The following is a 25283-nucleotide window of genomic DNA, read 5'->3' as shown; positions in this document are numbered from 1 at the left end:
TTGGTGAAGATCATTTCTGTTGGTGGGGAGGGGGTGAAGAACAATACTCTCTTCATGGAGTCCCATTGGCTTAGAACCACACTGCACTAGGTTCCTACGGCTAAAGCTGCCACTTCTAAGCCTAATGGAGAGTTGGAGAATAGAGCAAGGTAACTATAGGATAAACAATTAGAGACGTGGTCACAGTGTTAGAGCTTTATCTGAGTTTTGACCTTGGGTGAAAATCTGAGGTTATTCTCAACATACCTGTATCACATGAACACGTGTGTCAGTCCACTAGTCCCACTTTTCCTTACTTCATCTTTCATTCAATAGTGTTAGACCTTTGATGTGCTTTCTTAGCCTGTTCCTTCCTGTTGATCCCACAGTGTTGTGGTCCAAACAGGAACACAAGGTATCCATGGAACCCCAGCACCGTCCTTCCCTGACCAGATTGAGGGAAACCTCAGTAACTCTCATCTCAGAATGATTTACTGGACTACCTGTTCCACCAGAGAAGATTCACCAGTCTCCTCGCCTCTTTCCATTTGTACTTTCCTTCTCGACAGTCAAACATCAAGAGAGATTAATCACTAAAACAAGTCTATAACAGATAGTCTCTTCACATCAGTGGGACAAAGTCTACACAACCAACACTACACACAGTGATTGCCAGCAACTGGGTCCAGGCAGCAGAGGGTCGTTCGGCCGACTGACTGCCGCTCTTCCGTGGCCACGTTCGTGCCCGGGTGTCCTTGGAGATGGAGCACGCGGTGAACCCGGCACGCTCGAGGCCTCCTGCGACCGGTGGGCCCCGTGGGGACTGGAGTGATTCATCACCCAGCAACCAAATTTCAACTTAATTTGTTAAGTTTCACTTAATGTTTTGAGTTTAGTTAGTCTCTTTGTTTATGGGTTGCTCAAAAAGAGTACACACAGTGATTGCCTCTCTCTTCCTGCAATCCCCCCAATCCCGTCAGCTTAACTCAAACATCCTTTCCCCGGCGGATAGACCAGACTTACCCCAGTACATGTCAAATACATGGAATGTACTCGTGCAAAAGGTAATATTTAAAACATTACAAAAACACACATACACAGTTAACCATCATTTAAAGCTGGCATGAATCTAATAATGGGGGTGAGGCGGACCTACAAATACAAAGGGATTGGGATAGGTGGGTGGAAAATGGCATATAATGTGGGAAAATACAAAAGAATGAGATTAGGGAAAAGAAAGACTTGAATTTCTATAGCGCCTTTTACGACCACCGGACGTCTCAAAGCACTTTACAGCCAATGAAGTACTTTTTGAAGTGTAGTCACTGTTGTAATGTAGGAAACATAGCAGCCAATTTGCACACAGCAAGCTCCCACAAACAACAATGTGATAATGACCGGATCATCTGTTTTTGTTATGTTGGTTGAGGGATTAATATTTAAAAGAAAGCACAATTTACACTTCATCTAGAGCCATCCTTTGTTTCTTAACCTGTCCCATTACCATCTCCCTTTGCCTTGAATATCTCTCAATGTCTCTTAATCTCTCCTGCCGTCCATCCTATCACAGACCGTCCCTTTTGTTCTTTTCCCCCCTTTCCCAACCTCTTCACTTGCTTAAGAATCTGTTCCATTTCCGGCTTTTTTCCAGTTCTGACGAAAGGTCATCGACCTGAAACGTTGACTCTGTTTCTCTCTTCACAGACGCTGCCTGACCTGCCGAGTGTCTCCGGCATTTTCTGTTTTTATTTGAGGGATAAATAGGACAACCCAGCCTATCCAATCTTTCCTCATAGCTAAAATTCTTCAGCCCAGGCAACATCCTCGTAAATCTCCTCTGTACCCTCTCTAGTGCAATCACATCCTTCCTGTAATGTGGTGACCAGGACTGCACGCAGTACTCTAGCTGCGGCCTAACCAGTGTTTTATACATTTCAAGCATAACCTCCCTGCTCTTATATTCTATGCCTCAGCTAATAAAGGCAAGTATCCCGTATGCCTTCTTAACCACCTTATCTACCTGTCCAGCTAACTTCAGAGATCTGTGGACATGCACTCCAAGGTCCCTCTGATCTTCTGCACTTCTCAGTGTCCTACCATTTAACCCTTGCCTTGTTAGCCCTCCACAAATGCATGACCTCACACTTCTCCAGATTGAATTCCTTTTGCCACTGTTCTGCCCACCTGACCAGTCCATTGATATCTTCCTGCAGTCTTCAGCTTTCTTCATTATCAACCACACAGCCAATTTTTGTATCATCTGCAAACTTCTTAATCATACTTCCTACATTCAAGTCTAAATCATTGATATATACCACAAAAAGCAAAGGACCCAGTACTGAGCCCTGCGGAACCCCACTGGAAACAGCCTTCCAGTCACAAAAACACCCTTCGACCATTACCCTTTGTTTCCTGCCTCTGAGCCAATTCTGGATCCAACTTGCCACTTTGCCTTGGATCCCATGGGCTTTAACTTTCGTGACCAGTCTGCCTTGCAGGACATTATCAAAAACCTTGCTAAAATCCATTTACATTGCATCAAATGCACTACCCTCATTCACCCTCCTGGTTACCTCCTCAAAAAATTCAATCAAGTTAGTCAGACACGACCTTCCCTTAACAAATCCATGCTGACTGTCACTGATTAATCCGTGTCTTTCTAAATGAAGATTTATCCTGTCGCTCAGAAATGTTTCCAATAATTTTCCCACCACTGAGGTTAGGCTGACTGGCCTGTAATTATTCGGCCTATCCCTTTCTCCCTTTTTAAACAACGGTACCACATTAGCAGTCCTCCAGTCCTCTGGCACCACACCTGAAGCCAGAGAAGATTGGAAAATGATGGTCAGAGCCTCTGCTATTTCCTCTCTTACTTCTGAGCACTTGTGTTTGTCACATTCATCACACGCACTTTCCATTCTCCTGACCCGCTTTGCAGACTCACTGATCAGTTTGGATGTTCCCTCAAACCCGCAGATACCTGAAAATGACCAACCCACTGAACCACGCAGAACTATTCAAAAGACACTGACTCGCAAACAACGGAGGATTCAATTAACCTGGGCAAGGTGGCCCTCAACTGGTCCAGGCAGAGCGCGGTCGATGCGGGGGGGGTGTTCGCTCCGGCTGCCCACCTCTCTTCCGTGGCTACAACCAATGCCTGGGTGTCCCTGAAGAGGGAGCACGCAGTGTCTGACGGTTCCCTTTGAGGCTTTCCCTAACCGGTGGGCACCAGAGGGACTGGAGTGCGGAGTGGATCCAGGGAACTCAATTATAATTTTTAAAGTTTTTATGTCAGTTTTGTCATAATTTGGAACTTATTGTTTGTGCCCCTTTAAAAAGGGGGGGCACTTATGGTTTAAATGTTTCTGATTGATGATTTAATCGTCCCAATTGATTAGCCTAAAGATAAGCCTGTGATTCCAGATATTCGAACTGTGTTTGAGGAAAGTCAGGGTGATTGGGATCCTTATTTTTTTTTCTCTAAATTTAAATTCCCCAACAGCCGTGGATGGATTTGAACTCAGATCATCAGTCAAATCCTCCGGATTAATTAGTTCACTAAATTTACCACTACGCTAGTGTCCCCTTCCTTTGGGATCCTTATTGCCTTGTCAGCCAATGACACTCATTTTTCAAAGTCATGATTGGCTCTGGGTGTCATCTCCCCCTCCTCCCTTTACTTGATTGGTGCTCTGAGAGAGAGGCTGCCACTTCTGATTGGGTATTGAGGAATGTCACTCATCACCTAGGCGGTCACGCCCTGGATTATCCAGCAGTATAAATACTAGGAGTTTGGGGGGTTGGTTAAATCCCAGCTTCTTACTTCAACAAAGTTTAGATTTAGCAATAAATAATAATAATAATTAGGATGGCTTCTCAAGTGTGTCAGAACTACCACAAGGACTGTGAGGATGCTGTCAACAAGCAGATCAACATGGAGCTCTATTCCTCCTATGTTTATCTCTCCATGGTGAGTCTTGTATTTCTGACCACTTCATAGTGGAGTCTATGTAATGTTACTTTACTAAATTCTGTGCTGTATCTAGCCCACCCCTCAATCTATGCACAGTAAATTCATTTTTAGAGCTAAAATTGCATTATATTAATTAATCATGTGCATTAATTAAAAAAACTGCCTCTCTGGTCCTTGCAGTAACTGAACCATATTCTGAGTATGTTAATGATTCTCTTTCCTGGGCTCTTGTGAGTGTGGTGTTGAAGTTTATATTTGGAATACACTCTGCATTCAAAGTGTGTAAATCAGAATTGTTATCCTCACTTCTAAATCACTCCATGGCCTTTCCCTACTTTTGCTTTTGCAATGAGGGGATGTAATCTTAAAATTAGAAGTAGCCCATTTAGGAGGGAAGTCAGGAGGTACTTTTTCACAAGGGTGGTGGAAATCTGGAACACTTTCTTTACCTGCTTTCTCCTCCCGCCCCCTAGCTGTGGATGCTGGGACAATTGGAGCTTTCAAGACAGATGGTTTTGTTGGGTAAGGGTCTCGAGGGGGATGGAGTAAAGCTACAGGTCAGCTATGATCAAATTGAATGGTGGAGCTGGCTTGAGTGGCTGAATGGCCAACTCCTGTTCCTAATATTCTTAATCTCCTAGTTTTAAGTATCAGTTTGTGCCCTTCTGTCTTTTCTCTAACTCCCTTTGCCGTACTGGTGGTAAATCTGTCAGCCACTTTGACCCTACTCGGGAACTCTCCCTTAACTCCTCTGCTTTCCTACTTCTTGACCTTGACCAAGCACTTCAAATTCTGAAGGTTTATGAACCTTTATTCCTTGGTATCTGGTTCTCCTCTGAAATGCCTTGATTAGTGTTGAAGGTGCCAAATTAATGCTGCTTGTGGTAATTTTAGTTCCATGGGATGAATGTAGCCAGTAAGACTCAGACCAGTGTCTCCTCTTTGATGTACTACATGAACTGTGCACTGTGACTAGACTTTAATGGGTTTGCTTCTAATGCCCCTTGGCAATAGCTCTGGGCCAATAATTGTAAGTTACTATTTAATCTGCTCCCACCACCCTTTTTCAGGCAGTTCATGCACTTGAGTTTGCTCATGTTGCCTCTTTTTTTTTGTTGCCATTTCCATTGGCCAGTTTCCCTATTGCTAGGGGTCAGACTGTCCACTCTACCAGGTTAGTGAAGTAAGTAGGCCTGTGCTAATGTACAACAAGTTCAGTGAGACTTGAACCCTTTGAAAGAAAGCGAAATCCAGGTTGGCTTTATGTACAATACCCATGATGGGTCTGCTATGAGATACACAACGACTTTTCTGATCTCTCCATAGTCCTATTACTTTGACCGGGATGATGTTGCCCTGCGTCACTTTGCCGAGTTCTTCAAGGAGCAGTCACACGAGGAACGGGAGCACGCGGAGAAACTGATGAAATTCCAGAATCGGCGTGGAGGCCGAATCATCTTGGCGGACATCAAGGTTTGGCTCAATAAACGAGTGACCTTCTGTCTGGAACCCCTCGGACTGATTGTTTCAAATACTTTCCAAAGCAATTGGTTCCAATTTATAACACGGGCCAAGTCGGTCCATGACAGAGTTTATACTCCACGAACCAGTTCCCACCGTGTGTCATCTAACCCTATCTGCATATTCTTTTATACACCTCTCCCTAGTACATATCTAGCTTCCCCTTCAATACATCTGTTATTTGACTCCGGGAGTTGTGTTGGCTTAATGCAGTAGTTCTATTTTCTGTTAACACATTGATTCATGGTAACAGTAGACGTTTGCACCCCTAATTTCCTTCAATACTTGTTTGTTTAATCCATTGTACAGTGAACTGTCTGTATTTCCCTTTCCAGAAACCAGAGCAGGATGAGTGGAGCAATGGTCTGGAGGCGATGCAGAGAGCTCTGCAGCTGGAGAAGAATGTCAACCAGAGTCTGCTGGATCTGCACAAAATCTCCACTGAGAGGACTGACCCTCATGTAAGTTCTTGATGCTGTAATGTGGGCATTTTGTTAAGTTGGAGGTGGTGGAACCTTGAGCCTATTCAAAAGATCTCTATGCCCAATAGCTTTGTGTTGGTGCTTTTTAGGTTTTTGATTGGTGGGAGCTTGGCCTACTGTGGACATTGACGAGTAAATGTGTCCCAGTGATTCTAGGATCTATGCCCCTATTGTGCAGGAAGTTTAATCTAATGATGCAGTAATTCCATTAATCTCAATTGCACCACTAGACTATCCTGCAGTCCAAGAGGATTAAACTCTCTGGGAAGCTAGGATGTTCCTTGAAATCTGCTGCTGGACATAACTAGTTTCCCTCTTTTTCCAGTTGTGTGACTTCCTGGAGACCCACTACTTGGATGAGCAAGTGAAGATGATCAAGAAGCTTGGCGATCACATCACCAACTTGAAGAGACTGGGAGCCCCTGAGAATGGCATGGGAGAGTACCTGTTTGATAAGCACACCCTGGGGGAAGAGTGACCTGAAGTGACTGCAGGGATGAAGCCTATTGTGTTTAGTACTTGTATTTATAATTGTGTGTGAGACTCCTGTCCTGTAGGGAATGATGGCTTGTGACTTTGTACAAGAGCTGAGAGACCTGAGCTCTTAATGTGAAATGTCACTAACTGTAAATAAACTGTTCAATATTGGACTGGATTTTGACTCTTTGTAAATTTTAGTAGTTTTTGTTCCAGTTAGCATAACTTGGTGACATTTCCCGTATTACACTAGGCTGTGCAGCAGTGTTGTCATGGGATTCGGTCATAGAATGGTTATAGCACAGGAGGCCCGTCGAGTCCGTACCGGCTCTCTGCAGGAGCATTTCAGCTCATCCCACTCCCCCACCATTTCTTCCTGTAGTCCTGCAATTTTTTTCTTTCTGGTATTTTCTAGTTCCCTTTTGAAAGCCACGATTGAATCAGCCTCCACCGCCCTCGGGTAGTGCATTCTAGATCCTAACCACTCCCTGCATAAAAATGTTTTTCCTCAGGTTGCCTTTGGGCCTCCTGCCAATCACCTTCAATTGGTGGCCTCTGGTTCTTGAACCTTCTGCCAATGGGAACAGTCATATGAATTTTTTTTTTGCTGCTGTAATTTTACAATATTTAACTTGGATATTCAGACACCGGTTGAAAGATCTCCATTCAATTGTATGTATTTCTTGCAAATACTTCAATCTTGTGTTGCAGACGAAGGGCAATGATTCAGCATCCACAGTGCTCTGGGGTAGAGAATTCCAAAGATATCTTACTAGGAAAGTGTGAATACCCTATTGGGCTTTGTTCTGGGACCCCTCTCCTCCCTCTCCCGAGACCATGAGTGTTGACCAGCCTGCCAACACTCATGGTCTTGGGTAAGGTATTGAAGGATGAGGAATGCATGTGGAACTGTATTCCCACAAAATATAATCCTTCTGGAAGGAGTAAATGTATTTCATTAAATGAACAAAGTACAACCCCCAAGTTAAATAGATACTTCTCCTGAAACTCTTTTCCCCCCCTCCCTGCCTGTTCCATCAATGTATAAACCCACTACCAGCAGCTCCTCCATAAATGTATTGATTAGTATTCAGGCCCATTGTGCAGTTCGCAACAAATAGCAATCATCCTTTCCAAATCCTACTGCATCTCCATTTGTGTCCTTCACCCCCAGGAATGGATTCAACCGTTGATGCTGAAGCTACAACACGCCAGTGTTTACAAGCTAATTTAGGAACTTAGCTGAGAACTGCAGCGGGTGCAATGAAATTGCCATCTTCAGCCATTCCACGTTGATGTCTTTGCATCTCTCGGAGGCATTTCTGGGGTATCTGAGTCCCCACATTTCACACGACGATGAGCCGCAATTCTACGAGTCGGGATGGGTTTGCGTGCTGACGGGTTTGATGGCTTCATGTTTCAGACAAAACAAAGTCTTCAGCTCACTCGATGTGAAAAACTTTACAGGCGCCTGTGTTTTAAGAATTACATCAAATTTACAGCACAGAAACTGGCCATTCGGCCCGACTGCTCCGTGCCAGGGTTTATACTCCACACGAGCCTCCTCCCGCCCTTCTTCATCTAATCCGATCAGCATATTCTTCTATTCCTTTCTTACCAAACTTCACCTTAAATGCATCTCTGCTCTTCGCCTCAACTACTCCTATGTGGTAGCGAGTTCCACATTCTCACCACTGAAGAAGTTGCTCCTGAATCCCTTGTTAGATTTGTTAGTGACTATCTTATACTTATGGCCCTGAGTTCTGGACTCCCCCACAAGCGAAAGCATTGCCTGCCTCCGTTCCGCGGCTATGTTCGCGCCCGGGTGGCCCTGGAGATGGAGCACGCGGTGTCCGCCGGCACGCTCGAGGCCTTCCGAGACCGGTGGGTGCCGCGGGGACTGGAGTGCATCGTCACCCCGGCCGATGTCATTCTAATCTAAGTTGATAAGCCTTATTTGACGTTTTCCTTAAATTTGCAGATAAATTGTACAACCAAAAGGAGGGACAACTGATCCCTGGCTGATGTTACTTTAATTTAAGTTGATAAACTTTATTTGACATTTTCTTAAGCTGCAGATAAATTGTGCAACCACAAAAGACCACAAGTGAAAGCATTTTCTCTCCATCTACCTTATCAAAACACCTTCATCATTTTAAAGACCTCTATTAGGTCACCCTTCAGCCTTCTTATTTCTAGAGAAAAGAGCCCCAGCCTGTTCAGTCATTCCTGATCGATATAACCTCTCAGTTCTGCTGTCATTCTTGTAAATCAAATTTCCACCTCCTCCAGTGCCTCTATATCCTTTTTGTAATATTCTCCTTAGAGCAGAGAAGGCTAAGGGGAGATTTGATAGAGGTGTTTAAAATCATGAAGGGTTTCGATAGAGTAAATAAAGAGAAACTGTTTCCAATGGCTGAAGGGTCGCTAACCAGAGGACACAGATTTAAGATGATTCGCAAAAGAACCAGAGGCGACAGGAGGAAAAACGTTGTTACACAAGGAGTGGTTAGGATTGGGAATGAGCTGCTTGATGGGGCGGTGGATACAGATTCAACAGTGGCCTTCAAAAGGGAATTGGATAAATACTTGAAGTAGAAAAAATTCCAGGTTCCTGGGGAAAGAGCGGGGGAGTGGGACTAACTGGATTGCTCTTTGAACGAGCCGGGACAGACTCGATGGGCCGAATGGCCTCCTTCTGTGCTGCACTATTCTATGAATCTATGGAGACCAGAACCGTGCACCGTACTCCAAGTGTAGTCTAACCGAGGTTCTATACCAATTTAACATGTTGAACTCGGGTGCAAGCACTCCCCGCACTGAGGTCAGAACGGCACTAATGGTAACTGTTTGCATCTCACAAAATCTATGAGGTCGATGTTCACCCCGCTCCGTGCCGATACATTTCCTTCAGTCTGACGACAAAGAAGTACAGCCCTGGTAGCAGCTCCCCGAGTGACGGGCTAGAAAATACACCCCTGTTTTTCTGTGAGAAATTCCTGTCTTTACATCCGAAGGGATTGTGTGATGGGGGAAATATTTAATGGAAAGTCAAGCCTCATGGGTCCTGGTTCTACAGAATCTGAAAATGTGAATGAATAATACTCTGGTGTAGGTTCCATAACACACAAAGGTGTTTCCAATCAATTTATTCCATTTTTTGAATATTAATTCATGGGATGTGGGCGTCGCTGTCAACGGCCAGAATTTATTGCCCGGCGCGAGTCTCCCTGGAGAAGGTGGTGGTGAGCCGCCTTCTTGAACCGCTGCAGTCCGAGCGGTGAAGGTACTCCCACAATGCTGTTAGGGAGGGAGTTCCAGGATTTTGACCCAGCGACGACGAAGGAACAATTGTAGGAAAATACATCGATAGCGAAGGATGATTCTCAGCACCTTGAGCTTTTCGAAAGCAGCAAATTGTCATTTAATTCAAATGAGAGCATCAAACAACGAGAGACTTTCCGATTTGAAGAAGGTCAAGGACCCCAAAAGCAGTGACATCACCGAGACTGATCTCCCAAACCTGCCGGTTTTCCATAGCTCTGATTGGCCCTGGGTCTCCCCCTCCTCCCCCACACCCCCTCTCCTTTGTTAATTGGTGCCTGGATTCAGGAACGATTCCTGATTGGCTCTCAGCGATTGTCAATCATCATTGGTGATGTCATTCCTTGTTTGAATGCAGGCTGCCCCACTAGTATAAATACAAGAGCTTGGGTTAAAAAGAGTCAGTTCTTGAATTGTCTAGGTGATAGTGAGCAGTAATAGTATAACAGATAATAGTGAAGATGGCCTCCCAAGTGTGTCAGAACTACCACAAGGACTGTGAGGATGCTGTCAACAAGCAGATCAACATGGAGCTCTATTCCTCCTATGTTTATCTCTCCATGGTGGGTCTTGTATGCCTTGTTGCTGTATTGTGAAAAGTTGGAAATTCTGCAGTTCCATGAACTGGTTTTAAACTATATTTCTCTTGACTTCCTTACCTGGGGAAGCAATCTTTGGGCAGTGAGTACTTCAGGGTGATCTTGTTGAGTTAATGGCTTGCTCCTTGTAGCAGCTGCACTCTGTTGACCAGGTTTAATATATGGAACTAGCTCAGCTGCTGCCTGAGTTTGTAACAGAAGAACACAAACCTAGTCAAGTGACTGTTGGTGCTTGTTGACATGAAACAAAGTTCAGTTTCAGTGGGGTGACTGTAGTGAGTGACATGTTGGCAGGTCCTCACTGGCTTTCTCTTTAACTGGAAGTGAAGTCCTGGGAATCCTGGTGTTGAAGCCTTGCTCACTGAGCCTAGATCTTTTGCACTACATTGTAGTGTAAAACTACTGGAATTGAGGAAGTTTCTCCTTCCATGCCCAATGTTAGTTTAGATTTGGAAAAATAAGCATTTATATAGTGCCTTTTGACTACCTCCCAAAGTGCTTTGTAGCCACCTGTTATGTGGGAAATGGAGCAGCCAATTTGTGCACAGTAAGCTCCCACAAACAATGAGAATGATCAGATCATCTGTTTTAGTGGTGTTGGTTGAGGGATAAATATTGGCCTGGGAATCTGGAGAGAACTCCCCTGTTCTCTGAAGTAGTGCCTTGAGATCTTTCACATCCACCTGAGGACAGACAGGGCCTCTGTTTAACATCTCATCTGAATGACAGGAAGTAGAGGAGGTGCTACTTACCCAGCAGTAGAGTTTAGTTTGACTGGACATGAAATATAATCCTCAACATTAGTTTATAGTTTTGTGTTTTTTGCTAGTTGAATCTTTCATCCTGGTTTTTTTATTGGGAGGAGAAGCTGTCCAACATGTTCAGATTAGTGAAGTGAATTGTATTTTGCTAGTTAACCAATGGCATCTTGAGGCTTAAGGGATATGGGGAGAAAGCAGGGACAGGGTACTGAATTTGGATGATCAGCCATGATCTCATTAAATGGCGGAACATGCTGGAGGGGCCGAATGGCCGACTACTGCTCCTATCTTTTTTTATATCTCTTTTTGCAAGATTAAGAACTCTCTAACTAGATAAGCATAATAATCTTGCATTGTATTTGAAGATCTAGGTCTGATGAAGCTGTTTAAAATTCTCTCCACAGTCCTATTACTTTGACCGGGATGATGTTGCCCTGCGTCACTTTGCCGAGTTCCTCAAGGAGCAGTCACATGAGAAACACGAGGATGCTGAGAAATTGATGAAATTCCAGAATCGGCGTGGAGGCCGAATCATCTTGGAGGACATCAAGGTTGGATTCAATAAATGAGTGGCCTTCTGTTGGGATCCCCTTGTTTCTAAAGCAATTGGTTCCAATTTGATTCCATGGTTCTGGTGGCTTAATGCAGTAATTCTATATTCCTGTGACACATTGGTTCATGGTAACATGGAATTCTGGCTGCATTTCACCCCTGTTTTCCTTGTGCTGTCTTGTGTATTTTTGTTTAATTCATTGTAAGTGAACTGTGACTTTCCCCTTCAGAAACCAGAGCAGGATGAGTGGAGCAATGGTCTGGAGGCGATGCAGAGAGCTCTACAGATGGAGAAGAATGTCAACCAGAGTCTGCTGGATCTGCACAAACTCTCCACTGGGCACACCGACCCTCATGTAAGTTCTTAATGTGGGTTGTTGGGTGTGTTGGAGGTGGTGGAACCTTGCTGTCCTTGAGCCTATTCAATATTCCCCATGCCCAATCGTTTTGTGTTGGTGTCTCTCCTGGGTCCTTAAGTGGGTTGGGGAGAGGACTGGACAGTTGGCCTAATGTGGACATTGAGAATAAAGCTGTTGGTGTTCTTAGCATCTATTGTACAGGAATTACTGGTTCATTGGAGCAAATTTACATCATCTCAATTACACCACTTGACTATCCTCCAGTCCAAGAGGATTAAAATCCCAACTCGTGGTTGGGGGGGAGATCATGTTCCTTGATATCTGCTACTGGCCATAACTAGTTTCACCTTTTTGTTTCTTTCTTTCAGTTGTGTGACTTCCTGGAGACCCACTACTTGGATGAGCAAGTGAAGATGATCAAGAAGCTTGGAGGTCACATCACCAACTTGAAGAGACTGGGAGCCCCTGAGAATGGCATGGGAGAGTACCTGTTTGACAAGCACAGCCTGGGGGAGAGTGACTGAAGCTTATTGTGTTCAGTACTTGTGTTTTATATAATTGTGGGGGAGACCCTGTCCTTCAGGGATGGGTTGTGTGACTTTGTACAAAGAGCTGTGAGACTGTCACTAACTATAAATAAACTGTTCAACATTGGACTGGATTTTGTGTCCTTGTAAATTTGAGTGGTTGCTTATTTTCTGATTAACATTTGGTTGTCTTCAGACAAGAGCTACACTGGGCTGTGTTTACACAGAATGCGAGAGGTTGCAGCCCCTCTTTCATTATTTGAAGGGGCTGCTCAATTTTTGGCTGCACTTCAGTCCCACGCTCTTGATCTTCGGTCACCTGGTGCGGAGGGAGCAGGCAGATTGGAGCACCTCCTCATAGGACTGTTCCTGGGCCTTCCCAAAAAGGCCATTAACTGGTCCAAGCAGCGGGCGGTCGAGGGAGTTCTTCGGCTCACCTGCCTTCCTCTCTTCTGTGGCCATGTTTGTGCCCGGTTCTCCCTGGAGATGGAGCACGCGGTGTCTGCCAGCGCGCTCGAGCCCTTCCATGACCGGTAGGGACTGGAGTGCATCATCACGCCCAACAACCAAATTTTAATTAAGTTTCATTTGATGCTTTAAGTTGCAGACAATTTGTTTAAACACCCAATCTAGTCTAGCGGCATTGTCCTAATTCAAATCGGAGTTCCAACTGGCCTTTATGCGATTCCTTTCTTGAAGAAAATTTGTGGGGGTGGCGGGGGGAGATGAATACTCACTTCATGGAGTCCCATTGGCCTAGAACCACACTGGACTATGTTCCAACTGCCAAAGCTGCCACTTCTAAGCCTAATGGAGAGTTGGAGAATAGAGCAAGGTAACTAAAGGATAACCAATTAGAGACTTGGTCACAGTGTTAGAGCTTTGAGTTTTGACCTACCTTGGGTGAAAATCCAAGGTTATTCTCAACATGCCTGTATCACATGAACACGTGTCAGTCCACCAGTCCCACTTTTCCTTACTTCATCTTTAATTCAATAGTATTCCACCTTTGATGCACTTTCTTAGCCTGTTCTTTGCTGTTGATCCCACAGTGTTTTGATCCTAGCGGGAGCACGAGGTATCCACGGAATCCCAGCACTGTCCTTCCCTCGCCAGATTTAGGGAAACGCCAGTAACTCTCATCTCAATGATTTACTGGACTTCCTGTTCCACCAGAGAAGATTCAACAGTCTCCTCGCCTCTTTGCATTTGTACTTTCCTCCTGGACAGTCAAACATCGAGAGATTAATCACTGAAACAAGTCTATACCAGATAGTCTCTTCTCACAAGTGGGACAATATCTACACAACCAGCACTACACACAGTGATTGCCAGCAACTGGGTCCAGACAGCAGGGGGTCGTTCGGCCCGACTGCCTGTCTCTTGTTCGTGCCCGGGTGGCCCTGGAGATGGAGCACGTAGTGTCCCCGGCACGCTTGAGGCCTCCCGCGACCAGTGGGCGCCGCGGGGACTGGAGTGCATCGTCACCCCCCGGCAACCAAATTTCAATTTAATTTGTTAAGTTTCACTTATTGTTTTGAGTTTAGTTACAGTCTGTTTGTTTATGGGTTGCTCAAAAAGAGTACACCCAGTGATTGCCTCTCTCTTCCTGCAATCCCCCCAATCCTGTCAGCTTAACTCAAACATCCTTTCCCTGGCGGATAGACCAGACTTACCCCAGTACATGTCAAATACATGGAATGTACTCGTGCAAAAGGTAATATTTAAAACATTACAAAAACACACATACGCAGTTAACCATCATTTAAAGCTGGCATAAATCTAATAATGGGGGTGAGGCGGACCTACAAATACAAAGGGATCAGGATAGGTGGGTGGAAAATGGCATATAATGTGGGAAAATACAAAAGAATGAGACTCGGGGGAAAAGAAAGACTTGCATTTCTATAGCGCCTTTTACGACCACCGGATGTCTCAAAGCACTTTACAGCCAATGAAGTACTTTTTGAAGTGTAGTCACTGTTGTAATGTAGGAAGCATAGCAGCCAAATTGCACACAGCAAGCTCCCACAAACAACAATGTGATAATGACCAGATCATCTGTTTTTGTTATGTTGGTTGAGGGATTAATATTAAAAGAAAGCACAATTTACACTTCATCTAGAGCCATCCTTTGTTTCTTAACCTGTCCCATTACCATCTCCCTTTGCCTTGAATATCTCTCAATGTCTCTTAATCTCTCCTGCCTTCCAGCCTATCACAGACCGTCCCTTTTGTTCTTTCCTCCCCTCCCCCCATTCCCAGCCTCTTCACTTGCTTAAGAATCTGTTCCATTTCCGGCTTTTTTCCAGTTCTGACGAAAGGTCATCGACCTGAAACGTTGACTCTGTTTCTCTCTTCACAGACGCTGCCTGACCTGCCGAGTGTCTCCGGCATTTTCTGTTTTTATTTGAGGGATAAATAGGACAACCCAGCCTATCCAATCTTTCCTCATAGCTAAAATTCCCCAGCCCAGGCAACATCCTCGTAAATCTCCTCTGTACCCTCTCTAGTGCAATCACATCCTTCCTGTAATGTGGTGACCAGGACTGCACGCAGTACTCTAGCTGCGGCCTAACCAGTGTTTTATACATTTCAAGCATAACCTCCCTGCTCTTATATTCTATGCCTCGGCTAATAAAGCAAGTATCCCGTATGCCTTCTTAACCACCTTATCTACCTGTCCAGCTAACTTCAGAGATCTGTGGACATGCACTCCAAGGTCCCTCTGATCTTCTGCACTTCTCAGTGTCCTACCATTTAACCCTTGCCTTGTTAGCCCTCCACAAATGCATGACCTCACACTTCTCCAGATTGAATTCCATTTGCCACTGTTCTGCACACCTGACCAGTCCATTGATATCTTCCTGCAGTCTTCAGCTTTCTTCATTATCAACCACACAGCCAATTTTTGTATCATCTGCAAACTTCTTAATCATACTTCCTACATTCAAGTCTAAATCATTGATATATACCACAAAAAGCAAAGGACCCATTACTGAGCCCTGCGGAGCCCCACTGGAAACAGCCTTCCAGTCACAAAAACACCCTTCGACCATTACCCTTTGTTTCCTGCCTCTGAGCCAATTTTGGATCCAACTTGCCCCTTTGCCTTGGATCTCATGGGCTTTTGCTTTTGTGACCAGTCTGCCTTGCAGGACATTATCAAAAGCCTTGCTAAAATCCATATAGGCTACAACAAACGCACTACTCTCATCGACCCTCCTTGTTACCTCCTCAAACAATTCAATGAAGTTAGTCAGACATGACCTTCCCTTAACATATCCACGCTGACTGTCCCTGATTAATCTGTGTCTTTCTAAATGAAGATTTATCCTGTCGCTCAGAAATGTTTCCAATAATTTTCCCAACACCGAGGTTAGGCTGACTGACCTGTAATTATTCAGTCTATCCCATTCTCCATTTTTAAACTTCTTCTTCTTCTTCTTCGGCAGTCCCTCCGAACCGAGGATGACTTGCTTCCACATTAAAAACGAGTTCTCAGGTGACTGATGAGTCCAATGCGGGACCTACAGTCTCTGTCACAGGTGGGGCAGACGGTGGTCGAAGGGGCGGGTGGGTGGGGTGCTTGGGTTGACGTGCGCTCCTTGCGCTGCCTGCGCTTGGCTTCCACTTGTTCCCGGCGAAGAGACTCGATGTGTTCGGCGCCTTCCCGGATTCTTCGACTCCACTTTGTGCGGTCTTGGGCCAGGGATTCCCAGGTGTCGGTGGGGATGTGACACTTTTTCGAGGAGGCTTTGAGGGTGTCCTTGAAGCCTTTCCTCTGCCCACCTGGGGCTCTCTTGCCGTGCCGGAGCTTCGAGTAGAGCGCTTGTTTTGGGAGTCTCGTATCGGGCATGCGGACAATGTGACCAGTCCATCGGAGCTCATCGAGCGTGGTCAAAGCTTCGATGCTGGGGATGTTGGCCTGAGCGAGATCATTGACGTTGGTGCGCCTCTCCTGCCAATGGATTTGCAGGATCTTGCAGAGGCAGCGTTGGTGGTACCTCTCCCGTGCTTTGAGGTGACTGCTGTACATGGTCCCTTTTCAAACATCGGTACCACGTTAGCAGTCCTCCAGTCCTCTGCCAGAGAAAATTGGAAAATGATGGTCAGAGCCTCTGCTATTTCCTCTCTTACTTCTGAGCGCTTGTGTTTGTCACATTCATCACACGCTCTTTCAATTCTCCTGACCCGCTTTGCAGACTCACTGATCTGGTTGGATGTTGCCTCAAACCCGCAGATACCTGAAAATGACCAACCCACTGAACCACGCAGAACTATTAAAAAGACACTGACTCGCAAACAACGGAGGATTCAATTAACCCGGGCAAGGTGGCCCTCAACTGGTCCAGGCAGAGTGCGGTCGATGGGGGGGGTGTTCGCTCCAGCTGCCCGCCTCCCTTCCGCGGCTACAACCAATGCCTGGGTGTCCCTGAAGAGGGAGCACGCGGTGTCTGACGGTTCCCTTTGAGGCTTTCCATAACCGGTGGGCACCAGAGGGACTGGAGTGCAGAGTGGATCCAGGGAACTCAATTATAATTTTAAAGGTTTTTATGTTGGTTTTGTCATAATTTGGAACTTATTGTTTGTGCCCCTTTAAAAAGGGGCCACTTATGGTTTAAGTGTTTCTGATTGATGATTTAATCGTCCCAATCGATTAGCCTAAAGATAAGCCTGTGATTCCAGATATTCAAACTGTGTTTGAGAAAAGTCAGGGCGATTGGGATGCTTCTTTTTTTCCTATAAATTTAAATTCCCCAGCTGCTGTGGGAATTTAAACCCAGGTCTTTCAGATCATTAGTTCAAGGCCTCTGGATGACTAGTTCAGTAACTTAACCACGAGGCTACCATCCCCTCCCCCCCCCCTCTTTTTGTGCAACCAAAAAAAGTTAACAAATAAACTAACAAAAATCCAATAACCCTTTAAATAAACCTTCACCAATCAAATTAAAATTTGGTTGTCTAAACTAATTATGCACTCCAGTCCCCGCGGCGCCCACCGGTCACGAAAAAGCTCGAGCGCGCCGGCGGACACCGCGTGCTCCATCTCTCGGGCCACCCGGGCGCGAACATGGCCACGGAAGAGGGGGAGGCAATCCGGTTGGACGACCCCCTCGACCGCCCGCTGCCTGGACCAATTAATGGCTTTCTTGGCCAGGCCCAGGAGCAGGCCCACGAGGAGGTCCTCCAACCTGCCCGCTCCCCTCCGCACGGGGTGACCGTAGATCAGGAGCGTGGGACTGAAGTGCAACCAAAATTTGAGGAGCAGCCCCCTCAAAAAATGGAAGAGGGGCTGCAACCTCTCACACCCCATATATACGTGAAATACGGACTCCTCCAGACCGCAAAACAAACAGGCGGTCTGGGAGTCCGTAAACCTATTTAAAAATCTATTGCACGGAACTGCTCTGTGCAACACCCTCCAGGCCAAGTCCCCAATAGAACAAGGGAGGACTCCTGCATAGAGAGCCCCCCATTGCGGACCTCCGTCTCCGTCCGGAGGTAAAACGGCATGCCACGGCGTGTCCGGACGGCAGGCGAAGATGGCAAAGTGGAAGGTGTGCAAGAGCAGCCCGTACAGGAAACCCCTCCGCGCAGAATGAAAAAGCACGGAGGGTATTTCCTCGAGACGGCTGAAGTTGTGAGGCACCGATCCCCGAGGGGGGTCTCGGGGCAAGGCGCCGATAAGGAATTCCGTCCGAACGGGAGTAAGCTCGGACGGGATCTCCCCACGTGCCCGAGCCGCCTCGACACACCTCGTGGCGCCGGGGGGTAACATCGCTTTCACCGCCCCGATGGCATTGACCGCGAGCCGGACGTTGTCCCATGACATGCGTCGCGCCAGCTCCTCTGGCGCCATCCAGCCCGCTCCTCCGCCATCGAGTAGGTCCCCGACTCTAGTCACCCTGCCAGGCACAGCCCTGCGCTCCGCCAGCCACCCGAACTTTGGTGATAGTGACCATAATATGGTAAGATTTAAGGTGGTCATGGAAAAGGACAGGGATGGGCCGGAAATAAAGGTTCTAAATTGGGGGAAGGCCGATTTTAATAGGATAAGGCAGGATCTGGCCAAAATGGACTGGGATCAGCTACTTGTAGGAAAATCCGCATCGGAGCAATGGGAGGCTTTCAGAAGGGAGATTGAGATCGTACAATGGCAACATGTTCCCGTAAAGGTCAAGAGTGGTTCCAAAAACCACAGGGAACCTTGGATGTCAGGGGATATACGAGAATGGATTAGGAAAAAAAGGAGGGCTTTTGGTAGATACAAAAGGCTAAAGACGGAGGAAGCCCTAGAGGAGTGCAAAAAGTGCAGGGGGATACTTAAAAAAGAAATTAGGAGATCAAGGAGGGGCCATGAAATAACACTGGCGAGCAAAATAAAGGAAAATCCTAAGATGTTTTATAAGTATATTAAGGGTAAGAGGATAACTAGGGAAAAAATAGGGCCCATTAGGGACAAAAGTGGCAATCTGTGTGTGGAGCCGGAAGATGTAGGAGGGGTTCTAAATGAATTTTTTGCATCTGTTTTCACGATGGAGAAGGACGATGTAGACATAGAAATAGGGCGGGGGGACTGTGATATGCTCGAACATATTAACATCGAGAGGGAGGAGGTATTGGCGGTTTTAGCTGGCCTAAAAATGGATAAATCCCCAGGCCCGAATGAAATGTATCCCAGGCTGCTGGGTGAGGCAAAGGAAGAGATTGCGGGGGCTCTAACACATATATTCAGGACCTCTCTGGCCACAGGGGATGTGCCAGAGGACTGGAGAACCGCTAATGTAGTACCATTATTCAAGAAGGGTAGTAGGGAAAAACCGGGGAACTACAGGCCAGTGAGCCTAACATCAGTGGTAGGAAAATTATTGGAAAAAATTCTGAGGGACAAAATTTGTCTCCACTTGGAGAGGCAAGGATTAATCAGGGATAGTCAACATGGCTTTGTCAAGGGAAGATCATGTCTGACTAATTTGATTGAATTTTTTGAGGGGGTGACTAGGTGTGTGGATGAGGGTAACGCAGTGGATGTGGTATAGATGGATTTCAGTAAGGCCTTCGATAAAGTCCCGCACAGGAGACTGGTCAAGAAGGTAAGAGCCCATGGAATCCAGGGTGCCTTGGCACATTGGATACAAAACTGGCTTAGTGGCAGAAGGCAGAGGGTGATGGTCGAAGGTTGTTTTTGTGACTGGAAGCCTGTGGCCAGTGGGGTACCACAGGGATCGGTGCTGGGTCCCTTGCTGTTTGTGGTCTACATTAATGACTTGGATATGAATGTAAAGGGTATGATCGGTAAGTTCGCGGACGATACAAAAATTGGTAGGGTGGTAAATAGCGAGGAGGGTAGCCTCAGTCTGCAGGACGATATAGATGGGTTGATCAGATGGGCGGAACAGTGGCAAATGGAATTTAACCCGGAAAAGTGCGAGGTGATGCACTTTGGGGGGACTAACAAGGCAAGGGAATACACAATGAATGGAAAGACCCTAGGCAAGACGGAGGGTCAGAGGGATCTGGGTGTGCAAGTACACAGATCCCTGAAGGCGGCGGAACAGGTGGATAAGGTGGTAAAAAAGGCATATGGGATACTTGCCTTCATTAGCCGAGGCATTGAATATAAGAGCAAGGAGGTTATGATGGAGCTGTATAAAACACTGGTTAGGCCACAGCTGGAATACTGTGTGCAGTTCTGGTCGCCACACTACAGGAAGGATGTGATCGCGTTAGAGAGGGTGCAGAGGAGGTTCACCAGGATGTTACCAGGGCTGGAGCGCTTCAGCTATGAAGAGAGACTGGGCAGATTGGGTTTGTTTTCCTTGGAGCAGAGGAGGCTGAGGGGGGACATGATTGAGGTGTACAAAATTATGAGGGGCATAGATAGGATGGATGCTGAGGAGCTTTTTCCCTTAGTAGAGGGGTCAATAACTAGGGGGCATAGATTCAAGGTAAAGGGCGGGAGGTTTAGAGGAGATTTGAGAAAGAACTTTTTCACCCAGAGGGTGGTTGGAGTCTGGAACTCACTGCCTGAAAGGGTTGTGGAGGCAGAAACCCTCACAACATTTAAGAAGCATTTGGAAGAGCACTTGAAATGCCATAGCATACAAGGCTACGGAACAAATGCTGGAATATGGGATTAGATTAGACAGGGCTTGATGGCCGGCGCGGACACGATGGGCCGAGGGCCTCTATCCGTGCTGTATTACTCTATGACTCTATGATACTGGAAATCTCAAAGAAAAACAGAAAACGCTGGAGACACTCAGCAGGTCAGGCAGCATCGGTCGAGAAAACACGAGACACTTGACCTTTCTGGTATAAAACCATTCCTCAAAACAGACCCGGGGTTTGCAGGAGATGAGGAAACAGTGCAAACTAACCACAGGACTTTACAGCTCTTAAATTACATGGGGATAAAAGTCCACATCGCACTTTACAGTGACGGAGCAACAGATTCTGTCTGAAGCTCCCCACTGATCCACTTTCCATTTCCCCAACTCGTTGTGGGCTGCTTTGCAGATCCACTGCAGACTGACTGGTGTAGGTCAGTCTCTTTCAATCTATTGTGGTCAACATTGTGAACCTTGGTATCACGGACTCATTCTGGAGCCACCGAGATGCCCATCAATTCTCCGAGAGACGGGTTAACTTAGAGCCGGCTGTGCTCGACACCATCTGTAGGGTGGAATTTCATCGAGCTCTTTGAGATATGTTGTGAAACTCTGATTCTGAGAACAGAGACGCTTTCAAATTCAGTTTGAGGAAAGTCAAAGAAACCAACAGCAATGACATCACGGAATAATCATCCAAACCTCTGTATTCCAAAGCTCTGATTGGCTCTGGGTATCACACACCGCCCCCTCTCCTTTGTTAATTGGTGCCTGGATTGATGGAAGATCCTGACTGGCTCACAGGGATTGTCAATCATCATTGATCATGCCAGACCCTGTTGAAATGCAGGAGCTTGTGAGGGTAGAGGTTAGGTTGTTACTACAGTGGAGTTTGAGCTCAGTGCTGTGCAACAGGAAGAGTTAAGATGGCCTCCCAAGTGCGTCAGAACTATCACAAGGACTGTGAGGATGCTGTCAACAAGCAGATCAACATGGAGCTCTATTCCTCCTATGTTTATCTCTCCATGGTGAGTTTTGTATTTTTGGGGTCCTATTTCAAAATTAAGGCTGTTATTTTATTCTAAGCAGGTAGAATTTCTCTAGGTCAATGAATGGGCTTTAGAGGGTCTCTCTATAGCCCTCCCCAGTCTTAATCCAGTGAATGCTCTTAAGACAGTGATCTTGCAGAAGGACTCTTTCCTGCTCTGTAATAGCTCTGTCCTATTCTGATGTGTTTATATTTGAAACTAACTCCAGGGTTTCATCAAGTTTGTAATGGAGGGTTCATCTTGAAGATTCACTAAAACTAGTCAACTTCCAACTTGGATGGCAACAATTAGATTGAATTGGGTGACTAGTTAGTGAAACATTGGCTGGTTCTGGCCAGTTTTTATCCCCCTCTAATTGAGTGAATCCTGTTAGTCTTTCTCACCTGAGGATGGTGTTAAACTATTTAATTTTAAAGATTTGGCTCTTTTCCTTCTCTGCTTTTAGACTTTCATCTGGGAACAAAAGAAGATACCACAGATATTTTGACCAAGTGTAGTTGAGAGCTTTATTCCAAAAAGCATTAAAGCTCGCTAATATTTTCTAGTAACATAACCTCCTATTCTGTTGAGCTACTTCAATGAGGAGCTTCCAACATATTCAAAAAGGATTTGGAAAGTATTGGTGTTGCTACCATTTGAGTTGGCCATGGATCAGATCTAGATTTCAATTGTCTCTTTTCCATTTTTCTCTCTACCTGCAGTCGTATTACTTTGACCGGGATGATGTTGCCCTGCGTCACTTTGCCGAGTTCTTCAAGGAGCAGTCACATGAGGAACGTGAGCATGCTGAGAAACTGCTGAAATTCCAGAATCTGCGTGGGGGGCGTGTTGTCCTGGAGGATGTCAAGGTTAGATTCAGCAAACTTTGAAGAATTGCCATGGTTTTGTGAAAAGTAGGCTAGTTACCTCATACTAGATTATCTGAGTCATGGAAGTTGTTCCAAGAGGAGGCTCAATGATTGTTGTATGCATGGATTTTCAGAAGGCAGGAGATTGCTGGCAGAAATTGGAAGTGCATTAGAAGCAACCTTGTGACCCCAATAAAACTGGGTGGAGTAGGAGGCAGTTGGTATAAAATAGACCACTGGATGGTGACTAGTGCATATGATCTAAATGTGCAAATAGTGATCTGCTGAGCTAGGGTCTATAGTGAGCTCCAGGGCAAAATTGGAGACTGGCTAGGGGGTTGACTGGAAGGAAGTGGTTGATGTTCACATCAGATGTAAGAGTGTAGGGATTTGGGGTGTGTCCCAGTACAGATGTCATTTAGAAGCTAGCTTGCAGAGACAAAAGGCTGATTGAAAGGTGGGCTTCATGTTCTGGCATAGAATAGAAAGCAAGGAAGTGTTACTGCAATTACTGCTAGATAGACCTCATTTGGAATATTGTGCTCCATTTTAGGTGATCTCACTTTAGAGCCTATAGTGCTGTGATTTCAAGTCAAATAACTCATTCCAAAGAGAATTCTTGATGAACTGTCTGGTTAAAATCCTGGCTCAGAATATCAAGAATGACATTGAGTTGTGATCTGACTAACTCCTGAAATGTTCAAGTCTGTTAACTAATTTCTTCCAATGTTACTCTATACCCCACCCCTACAAACTCTCAGAAACCAGAGCAGGATGAGTGGAGCAATGGCCTAGTGGTGATGCAGAGAGCTCTGCAGCTGGAGAAGGATGTCAACCAGAGTCTGTTGGATCTACACAAACTCTCCACTGGGAACACTGACCCTCATGTAAGTTCCTAATGTCTCATTTAAAGAAAGATTTGCATATCTACAGTGCCTTCCTTGTCGTCGGTGTCCAAAAACACTACAGCCAATTCAGTACTTCTTGAAGTGTCATTATTGTAATGTTTGCAACATGGCAGTCAATCTGCACACCAAGATCCTGCTGCAGAAATGAGAGAAATCACCAGATAGTCTGTTTTATTAAGTTGGTTAGTGATCAATATTGGCCAGGACACTGACATTCCAGTTTTTTTTCTTTGAAATAGTACCATGTGGGCAGACAAGACCTTGTGTACTGTTTTATCCAAAAGACAATACCTCTGACATTGCAGCTCTCCCTCAGTACTGCAGTGAAGTGTTGGTTTTCACTCAATTCTCTGAAATGGGACAACCCAGGGCCTTCTGACTGGCAGTGGTACCAGTAAGCCATGGCTGACACTTGCCATGTTTTGGGTGAGTTGAAGGCTATCTGGGGAGCTTAATCTGATCACTGATCTTTAGCAATATCTCCATGCCCAATAGGTTTCTGATGATCTTTCACAAAAGACTTCAACATCAGGATCTCACTGAGATGAGGCCAGTGCATAAAGCAGATTGAAATTGGGACACCAAAGGAGAAGTTGTAACTGAAGGGGGTTCTGCTTTCCAATTTTAAATTGGTAAATGCATTACTCCTGGAGTAAATCTAATCTGACGTCCAATCCACCTATTTCTCTGCAGCACTTGTACCAGTTACCCCATCCAGTAGAAGATAAAGGACCATCTCCATGGGCGGTGAAGCTCAGAAGGCCTTTGATGATGTCTCCTCTGAGCTAATTGTGCTTTGTTTTTCACTTTCAGTTGTGTGACTTCCTGGAGACCCACTACTTGGATGAGCAAGTGAAGATGATCAAGAAGCTTGGAGATCACATCACCAACTTGAAGAGACTGGGAGCCCCTGAGAATGGCATGGGAGAGTACCTGTTTGACAAGCACAGCCTGAGTTGAATGGGATTCTTGAACCATTAGTTCTATACAGGTTGCAAATGAAGTGTGACCAACTTCTGGTGGTGAATACTTTGGTTGTCATTATTTCCCAGTTTTCTCATCTAACTGTCACAGTACATGGAAATAAAGGTTATTCATCATTGAACTGGTTTGTCTTTGTTTAATTAAATAGCTGATCTGGTTAAGATCCCACTGCACAATACACAGCTGTGTAATATGATCCAAGTTAAAAATACAGAAGTCACTCCCAGGATGGCTGTGCCCACATCTTCAAATCATCACTGGAGAGGATTCTAATGGTTTTCTGAGCTCTCGGTAACAGTTCCTGCTGAAAAGGGTTTTTTATAACATCTGCCAGCAAACAGTCATTAAGCTGTGGTGGTTTAAAACAAAGAAATGGGGAAGGGTGAAGGGGGTTGAATTAGTGCTGACAGTAGTGACTTCAGTCAGGAGAAGGGAGAGTACATGCCTGGTGTCTTGCTTCAGACTTTTACCTGTAAAGGTGGGGGAATGATCTGCTATTGAGCTGTCTTTACATTTGACTGATGGCACAAGTCACGCACTAGATTGCCAAAGCTGTGTGACATGTGTACACAGTACAGCGTTGGCCATCTTAGAAACTTCCATTTGGGCAGGATCAATTCTGTTTATCATTTTCTTTCCCAGGTTACTTTCTTTTTCTAGCCCCACCGACGGCAATACTTGATGTCTGGGATTAAGTAAAGCACTAGTCTGAATCGAGCAGTAGTGTGTCCTACGGGGAGTTTGTTGGTGTTGGGTAAAGTGAAGCTAAATCAGTAATCATGTAGGAGTCACTGGAAATAGAGTGCGAGACTTTCATAGCAGC

General features: G+C 45.6%; 3 protein-coding genes across 4 annotated transcripts in view; all 3 read left to right on the top strand.

Annotated features, from left to right (window-relative positions):
• Positions 1-23483, top strand: part of LOC147099771 (ferritin heavy chain B-like) — a 74106-nt gene extending 50623 nt beyond the window's left edge. The window contains exons 1-3 of one of the 2 annotated variants that reach the window (XM_085969141.1): positions 21527-21699; positions 22422-22568; positions 23330-23482. In XM_085969141.1, coding sequence (XP_085825267.1) covers positions 21598-21699; positions 22422-22568; positions 23330-23467 — 387 coding nt within the window. In that variant the 5' untranslated portion in view covers positions 21527-21597 and the 3' untranslated portion in view covers positions 23468-23482. Of the gene's footprint in view, positions 1-21526; positions 21700-22421; positions 22569-23329 lie in introns of those variants that run through there. The other variant, XM_085969142.1, reaches the window with a different exon arrangement.
• LOC147099773 (ferritin heavy chain, oocyte isoform-like) lies at positions 3812-6608 on the top strand. Its single transcript, XM_085969370.1, has 4 exons — positions 3812-3952; positions 5282-5428; positions 5812-5937; positions 6284-6608. Exons 1-4 carry the CDS (start codon positions 3851-3853, stop codon positions 6434-6436), a joined length of 528 nt encoding a protein of 175 aa, XP_085825496.1. The 5' UTR covers positions 3812-3850; the 3' UTR covers positions 6437-6608.
• On the top strand, positions 10520-12691 carry LOC147099772 (ferritin heavy chain, oocyte isoform-like). Its single transcript, XM_085969158.1, has 4 exons — positions 10520-10576; positions 11524-11670; positions 11902-12027; positions 12399-12691. The coding sequence occupies exons 1-4, from the start codon at positions 10520-10522 to the stop codon at positions 12552-12554; spliced, it is 486 nt and encodes a 161-aa protein (XP_085825284.1). The 3' UTR covers positions 12555-12691.
• Positions 23484-25283: the final 1800 nt, after the last annotated feature.

Source organism: Somniosus microcephalus, chromosome 28 (assembly GCF_052327205.1).
Source record: "Somniosus microcephalus isolate GS21.2 chromosome 28, FLI_Smic_1.0, whole genome shotgun sequence".
Classification (NCBI taxonomy): domain Eukaryota; kingdom Metazoa; phylum Chordata; class Chondrichthyes; order Squaliformes; family Somniosidae; genus Somniosus; species Somniosus microcephalus.
Note: the sequence above shows the minus strand (reverse complement) of the source record. Positions and strands in the feature narration are given on the sequence as shown.